Source organism: Babylonia areolata, chromosome 21 (genome assembly GCF_041734735.1).
Source record: "Babylonia areolata isolate BAREFJ2019XMU chromosome 21, ASM4173473v1, whole genome shotgun sequence".
NCBI lineage: Eukaryota > Metazoa > Mollusca > Gastropoda > Neogastropoda > Buccinidae > Babylonia > Babylonia areolata.
The window spans coordinates 19,296,971-19,305,558 of NC_134896.1; the positions used below are offsets into that span (position 1 = coordinate 19,296,971).

The window sequence follows — 8,588 nt, forward strand, 5'->3', positions numbered from 1 at the left end:
CACCACTCAAGGTCTGTTAGGGGGTGGATGATGGGTGAGAAAATACTGGGAAATGTGTGTGTGTATGTGTGTCTGTATCTATGTTGTGTGTGTATACATGTGTGTGTGTGTGTGTCTGTATGTGTGTCTGTGTGTTTATGTGTGTGTGTGTGTGTGTGTGTGTGTGTGTGTGTGTGTGTGTTTGATCAGTGCTTATTAATTACCTTTTGGTAAACACCTTCAACATATCATTACAGGACCAGACCCAATCTTGCGGTACCTGAACAACATGGAACGATGGGACACCCAGTACGGTTCCCACATACACAGCCGCATGGCTTCCGACTTCGGACTGGAGTTTCAGCCCCTGAAAGAGGATCCAAGCTACCTACAGAGCTCCATCAAGTACCTGTCCCGGGTCTTCCACCTGGTCTTGCTGACGGAAGCCTATGACGAGTCCGTCGTCCTCCTCAAGAGGACCCTGTCCTGGAATCTGCGGGACATGCTTTACGTGAAATTCAACGTGCGTAAGAGGCGGCGACACCACAACTTCACACAACGCCAGAGAAGCGAGTTCGAGAAGCGCCGGAAAGAGGAGTTCGCCTTGTACAGACACTTCCGGTCTGTGTTTTACGACAAGGTCCGGGCAGAGGGCGACACGTTCCTTGAGGAGGTGAGGGTCTTCAAAGCCATGCGGGAAAAGGTGGAGTCCTTCTGCAGCGACATCGTCAAGTCCCTCAAGAGACAGGAACTGAGGGTTGAAGGCACTAGGTTCAGCGAGAGGTACCGCGTGTCGCTGGAGGACTGTCGGTTGTTGCTCAGAGAGTCTTCGAGAGTGAGGGACACCTGGTTTGAAAAGCTGATGATGGAAAGAGTCCGAGGCTGGAGTGAAGCTTGGCGTGGGGCCTGAAACACGAACTCCGCTGTGTGGGATGACTCTCTCTCTCTCTCTCTCTCTCTCTCTCTCTCTCTCTCTCTCTCTCTCTCTCTCCTTTCTTGTTCTAATTGCGCGCATATTTGAAAATGTATAATCTATTCTTTATGAAGATGTGTCATCTGTAAGCAGTAAAAGATTCTATCTAATCTTGTTATGCCTCTATTTTTTTTCTGTCGTCACGAAATTTGCTTGCCAGAATATCTGCACCCAACAAAAATAAATATGGCAATAATAGGTTGCCCTGTTGACATCCTCTACTCTTTTGGAAAATGTGACACTGAGTATTTACTATCATATATGTAACCCGAGGACTGGCAAGGAATAAACACAACCACCTCGTCAAAAGTCTCGATGCAAACTCTTTATTTCAATCACATAGTTAAAAATACAAAGTAGTATAAAATACAAAGTAGTTCATAAGAATGTTACTGAAGATCACAGTTCACATTCTTTGACCTTTTCTATAGTTGTAGTGCACTGGTTATTCAAGATTTTGGAATAAGAATTTATATTAACTTAACCCTTTAGCAAATGCTGTTCAAAATTACGAAATACATACATAATGTTAAACATCCCATTTATGAAATCTTTACTTCATCTCCCACAACACGCATTCATACGAAAAAAAAACATTTGCTCACCTGGCTAGGAATAAACACAGCCACCTCGTCAGAAGTCTCAATGCAAACTGACGAGTCTGTCTCATGTTCTCACGTGTACAGTTTTCCTGAATTTCTCTCACACTGCATTTAACGTACTCTCTCAGCATACTTCCCGTGCAATGTCCAGCCACAGCAGAGTTCATGTCACTACACATACAGTTTATTATTACTATTGGAAGTATTAACTGCGGAAGTTATTATTATTATCATTAACCCCTAATATCCATTGATGTGTATCTTTTCCAAACACATATACATTAAGGACGTTTCTAATATAGTTCTAACATACTGAGTCGGAGACCTTTTCAAAATAAATCTAGACGAGTAGCATGCTCTTGCTTTCCAAAATACTGTATCAAGTCACATATATATTCGTGTGTTGTCGCATATGTATCTTCTGAAAATAAACCCTGTGTGGTCCTTTTTTTTTAAATTTTGGTAAGATTGCTATAATTCTTTTACATATACATGCTGATCTTATTAAACAACGATACTTGTAGCCATACGTGCATCAATCTGTGTGTGTGGTGTGTGTGTGTGTGTGTCAGTCTCTGTGTGTGTGTGTGTGTGTATGTGTGTGTGTGTGTCTGTCTGTCTGTCTGTCTGTCTGAGCTCGCGCGCATACGTACATGTGTGTGTTTGCGTATATGTGTGTGCACGTGCGTTCGTGTATCCCTGCAGTTTGGGCCTCCCGCTCCCCCCCTCCCTCCCCCTTGTTTTTCAAAATGTACAGGCAACTACTTTCTCACGTCCGTGAATCACAATCTGTCTCTTACACCGAATCATTTGCTGACGAAACATAACCCTGTGATTCATCCCACACTACTGATATCCAGCCACTTCTCTCTGTGCCGAAATCATGCATCTCTTAGGTAAGAACCCTTTCACCGCCAGTCAATTCAAAATGCAAACTTCCCCTGTGCTATTGATACAGAAGAGATTTTTTGTATGTGTCAAAGAATAGCTGGGGATTCCCTTGTGGTGTGTAGAAGGTATGGCTTATCATACCACCGAAAATTATGAGCAGTAGGTTCATGGATAACAGACCCATGATCTGGCAGCGTTTCACTGACACAGGCCCTCTACCAAGCTGGTGCTGAAATGTGACATTGGCGGTGAAATGTTTCAATCTTGGTTGCCCCTCCAAACAAATTACAATTGCACAAGACAAAGAGCTGACTGCTTATGATGAGTAATACAGGAAACACGAATCAGACCTTCAAATTAACCGTAGATAAAAGTGTTGGGGTTTTTGTTTGTTTGCTTGTTTGTTTGTTTGTTTCTATAATTTGTCTGAGTTTACTTAGTTTATGCTGGTATACAGTTAGGAAAGAGAATGCTGCCTACAAAGTCACAACCTCCAGCCTAACGATGGAAGTTGAAGCTGTGACACATGCTCTCCAGTGGCTATCATCTATCCATATGCCTGGAAATCAACATGCCATGATTCTAACGGACTCAATGAATCTTATACAGAAAATTGAAAGTGGAATGTGAAGCCCAAAGTGGCATGAGGCAATGCGCAACTTTCAGATTCAAAAACTTACATTGTCATACTGCCCGGGACATGCAGGTGTTAAGGGAAATGAGTCAGCTGACAGACTTGCTGGTGACGCAACAACGAGCATCTAGGAAAATCGGAAATCCTCAGAAAAGTCAAAAAGAACAGGTACAAGGCCATCACACCATCGATCGCCTCAAAGAAAAAAAGGTGGAGAGAGGGAGCGGCCGTAAGTCTAACATGGAAGGTAGAGCACGATGCTTTGCAAATCAAACGAATATGGGCATCATTTCCAAACCAACATAGCGCAAATTTCTTCAAAACGGAACAGAGTCTCTGTGGGCTTTTCCAAATACAACAGACTGGGCAACACGCTAGACGCCACGTTCCTGGCATCAGAGATCTTTTCCCACGCCTCTTGCGGCCAGTCAGTGGCAGCGTCTGTGCGTGTGTGTATGTGTGTGTGTGTCTGTGTGCGTGTGTGCGTGCGCGAGTGTGTACGTGTACACATTTGTCAGGAGAGCTCTGTGAACGTGCGTGCGCGCGCGCGTGCGCGCGTGTGTGTGTGTGTTTGTGTAGTGGATGAGGTATGTGTGTGTATGCATGTCTGTACAGTGGGAGCAACGGAATATTGGAACGTGCGGGTGTGTATATATATATATATATATATATGTGGGGGGGGGCCTGGGGGATATGGGCGTATGTGTGCGTACTTGTACAAGTAAGTGTTGTGTGTGTGTGTGTGTGTGTGTGTGTGTGTGTGTGTGTGTGTGTGTGTGTGTGTGTGTGTGTGTGTGTGTGTGTGCGCTGTGGAAGCTGCGATACGTAGCCTAGAAATGAGTATGTGGATGGGGGGGGCGGGAGGGGGGACCGTGCAGGGTAATTTGTGTGTGTGTCGGGGCTCGTGTACGTTTATGTGTATTTGTGCTTTCATATCTGTGATGCATATCTGTTATGCATGTGTCGGGGGGGGGGGGGAGGAGGGAGGGGGGCATGTTTTGCATTTATTTGCTTATTTATCATTATTGTCTTTTTATTTTATTTATTTTTTTTTTTTTCTCAAAGCCTGACTAAGCGCGTTGGGTTATGCTGTTGGTCAGGCATCTGCTTGGCAGATGTGGTGTAGTGTATATGGATTTGTACGAACGCAGTGACGCCTCGTTGAGCTACTGATACTGATACTGGTATAGATAAATGAACAGATGTCTTCACCACTGGTTCGCCACCACACGGATGGTAAACGCTGAGGGCTACACAATCGGTAGATAAACCACTGGTAGCTGGCTGGCAGCTCCTCATTTAGCTACTCCCATGATGGATTAGAGAAAATAGGTCAGTCTAGTTTGGAATGTTTTTTTGTAGGTGTTTTTTTCCCCCACAAAAAAGGAAAAATACAGCATCTCTCCTAGAGAAAATACCCAAAAAAAATTCAGCATGTTGATTGTGACCACTCAATCCGAAGAAGAAGAAGAAGAAAACATGTATGGGCAACAAGATGAAGATGACGAGAGAAGGAAGTTGGAGAGGAGCCTATGATGGAGATGACGGGAAAAAGGAAGTTGGAGAAGGGCCTACATGATGGAGATGACGAGGGAAAGGAAGTTGGAGAAGGGCCTACATGATGGAGATGACGAGAGAAGGAAGTTGGAGAAGGGCCTACATGATGGAGATGACAGGGAAGGAAGTTGGAGAAGGGCCTACATGATGGAGATGAACAGGGAAGGAAGTTGGAGAAGGGCCTACATGATGGAGATGATGAGAGAAGGAAGTTGGAGAAGGGCCTACATGATGGAGATGAACAGGGAAGGAAGTTGGAGAAGGGCCTACATGATGGAGATGAACAGGGAAGGAAGTTGGAGAAGGGCCTACATGATGGAGATGACAGGGAAGGAAGTTGGAGAAGGGCCTACATGATGGAGATGAACAGGGAAGGAAGATGGAGAAGGGCCTACATGATGGAGATGACGAGGGAAAGGAAGTTAGAGAAGGGCCTACATGATGGAGATGACAGGGAAGGAAGTTGGAGAAGGGCCTACATGATGGAGATGATGAGAGAAGGAAGTTGGAGAAGGGCCTACATGATGGAGATGAAGAGGGAAGGAAGTTGGAGAAGGGCCTACATGATGGAGATGACGAGGGAAGGAAGTTTGAGAGCAAAGACTACTCGGTGTCCCGTGCTGCCCCCTCCCCAGGAATCCAGTGCTGTCTTCAGCCGTACTGATGACTTGGCAACGGTGAATCCTGCTAAACCACGATGATTCAAAGTGCCAATGATGCAGCAGACTAGGCTCATGCCGAGCTTGTCCGTCACCCCTCGGGGACTACACTGACTCATCACCAACGTCATGCGAAGCGATTTCCTGCAACAACGTGATTTGATGCCACTGATGCACTGTTCCATGCCAACAACGTGATGAAGGACCCATCGTTCATGCCACAACGTGATTGAAGCCCTCGTTCCATGCCAACAACATGATGGAATGACCAAATTCTGGCATAAGTTAGAGGAAAGGGCACGCTAATTGTCCGTAGGGAGTGAAATTAGAGGAAGGAAGTTGAGGACGCAGATTGTGTGACTGACTGAATTAAGAGAGGGGGGAATGGAGTTACGTAGATGCCGTATAGATGGAAAATTAAGGGAGGATATGGAGAAGGCCTAGATTTGTCCGAGGGGAGTGAAATTAGAGAGGAGGATATGAGGCCTAATCTGCGTAGGGGATGAATTAAGTGTATAATCCATGTCTAAACCACGATTATTCCACAAGTGCCAAATGATTGCACAGCTTTGGTCATCATGCCCGAGCCTTGTCCGCTCACCCCTCTCCGGGACAGCACCCTGACTTCCACTCCCACCAACGTCACTGCCAAGCCGTTTCCATGCCAACAACGTGATTTGACTGCCCACTTGACTGCCCACTTGTTTCCATGCCAACAACGTGAATGAATGACCCACTCGTTTCCATGCCAACAACGTGATTGAATGCCCCACTCGTTTCCATGCCAACAACATGATTGACTACCCACTATTTTCTGGCAATACAGCTTAAGAGGGGGGATATGAGGCACGCTAGATTTGTCCGTAGGGGAGTGAAAATTAAGAGGGAGGATATGAGGTACGCTAGATTTGTATGTTGGAGAGTGAAAATTAAGAGGAGGGGGGGAATGAGGTACGCTAGATTTGTCCGTATAGGAGTGAAAATTAAGAGGGGGGATATGAGGTACGCTAGATTTGTCCGAAGGGGAGTGAAAATTAAGAGGGGGATATGAGGTACACTAGATCTGTCCGTAGGGGAGTGAAAATTAACAGGGGGGATATGAGGTACGCTTGATTTGTCGGGGAGTGAAAATTAAGAGGGGGATATGAGGTACGCTAGGTTTGTCCGTAGGGAAGTGAAAATTAAGAGGTGGGATATGTGGTATGTTAGATTTGTCCGTAGGGGGGGGGGGGGATGAAAATTGAGAGGGGAGGGGCGGGGGACACCCCAGAACCCTGACACTCAAAGCACGGAGTCTTTTCTCCCTGTCCAACACTTTTCATGCCGCTTGCTCCCAGCTCCAGCACTGTCGCTGTCACCTTCACCTTCCCGGTCCCTGTCAATCGTTCGACACACGCACGTGCGCTCCGTCTTCATCAAGGTGCATGGGGTGTGTGTGTGCGTGTGTGTGTGTGTGTGTGTGTGCGCGCGCGCGCGCGCTTGTGTGTTGAGGAAGTGTGGGGGTCGAGGAGGGGTGGGGGAGAACCATGCATTTTTTTTCGTGTGTGTGTGTGTGTGAAGTGTGTATATCTGTGTCCGTGTGCGCGCGCGCGCTTGTGTCTTGGGAGGTGTTAGGTGAGGTGGTGGTCGGGATAGGGGGTGACCTTTTTTTGTGGTGTGTGTGTGCGCGCGCGCGCGTGCATTTGTGTGTGGGGGAGGGGAAAGGAATAAGAGAGGTCGGAGGAGAGGGGGGGACAACCCTCGCCTTTTTACTTCGGGGCTCTTTCCTTCTGCCCTCGCCTTCGTTAATTACCTCCCTTGTTTGACGCCACACAGAGAGAGGGGAGGGGGGAAGAGGCTGAGACCAAGGAGCAGCTGTGATGATGGGAAGGTTGGTGTGTGTGTGTGTGTGTGTGTGTGTGTGTGTGTGTGTGTGTGTTGCGGGGGAGGGGAGACGGACGCAGGCGGGGGGAGAGGAAGAGGTTGGTAAATTGTAAGTAGTAAGGTCAAGGGAAGAGTCAGAGTTGGGAGGGTAGACGCGGAGAGGGGGGAGCGGATAGCTCACGAGGCACTATAGATAGATAGACACACAGAGAGATTGAGAGACAGACAAAGAAAACACGCAGGCCAGGGACAGACAAGACAGATACGAACACGGACATGGACACTTTCATTGTCATTGACAACTGACACTCTCCTTTTGGCAAGGGCGGACAATATTTTTTTTATATATACTAACAAAAAAATGACGGTCGTGTACAGGAAACGTAACCCATTGCAACTGAAAGAGCAACAACAACAACAACAGAAAGAAGGAAAGGAAGAAAGCAGAAACCAAAGCTATTCAGGGTTTGTTTTGTTGTTGTTGTTGTTTTTAAATGATAGCATGGTTGTAAACCAAGCAACTGTAACGTTACATTCGGAAACAAAGTAAATAAGCACACACACACAAACACAGACACAGACACACACAGACACACACACTTGTATTGGTTGTTCACTACTTATCAATCAGTGCCTTACACAAAGCAAGTAAAGATAATCTGACACTACTTGAGCATCCAACTTAATCAGAAAAAGGAAACAGATAATTCATGCAAGTTATGAAACTGACACGAGGGTCGCAGTGATTATTATCCGGTAATTATGTGAGGCTGCCGAGTTCTTTTATTCCGACAATCCCAAAGCAAGGGCGATAAATCTGGCTTGCAGTCTTATTTTCATTTCGTCATCATAGTCGGAACAGCAGTTGCCTCCTCTGCATGTTCTGTGTTCTGATGGGTCATTGCCAGTCACGACTGACGATCATACATCACCTCGTCGTCGATGACAACTGTGCGAGAGAGTGTGCTGCCCAGGTATGTGAACTTGTCCACCGCGTTCAGTCGTTGCCCGTTGATGAAGATGTTTGGTTCAACGTAAGGCTTTCCTGGAGCTGGCTGGTGCATCACTTCAGTCTTCTTTGTGCTGATTGTGAGGCTAAAGTTGTCACAGGCAGCAGAGAACTTGTCAACGCTGTGTTGCATGTCAGCTTCGGAGGCAGCGTTGAGAGCGCAGTCATCAGCAAACAGGAAGTCGTCAGTTGACGGTGTCCGCTGTCCTCACCTTGGTTTTTGCTTGAAGCCTCCTGAGGTTAAAGAGTGAGCCATCAGTGCGGTACCTGATGCCAATGCCTACGTCAGCATCTCTGAAGGCATATGTCAGCATGGCTGAAAACATGAGACTGAACAGGGTAGGGGCAAGAACACACCTTGCTTGACTCCGTTGGAGACAGGGAATGGTTCTGAAGTCTCCGTCCGTTGTCTTGGACTCCG

The 8,588-nt window shown here is 46.7% G+C and overlaps 1 protein-coding gene across 1 annotated transcript; it reads left to right on the forward strand.

The window, feature by feature from the left end:
- Positions 1-268: 268 nt before the first annotated feature.
- Positions 269-889, forward strand: LOC143296580 (galactosylceramide sulfotransferase-like). Its single transcript, XM_076608604.1, has one exon. The coding sequence runs from the start codon at positions 269-271 to the stop codon at positions 887-889; it is 621 nt and encodes a 206-aa protein (XP_076464719.1).
- The last annotated feature ends 7,699 nt before the right edge of the window (positions 890-8,588 follow it).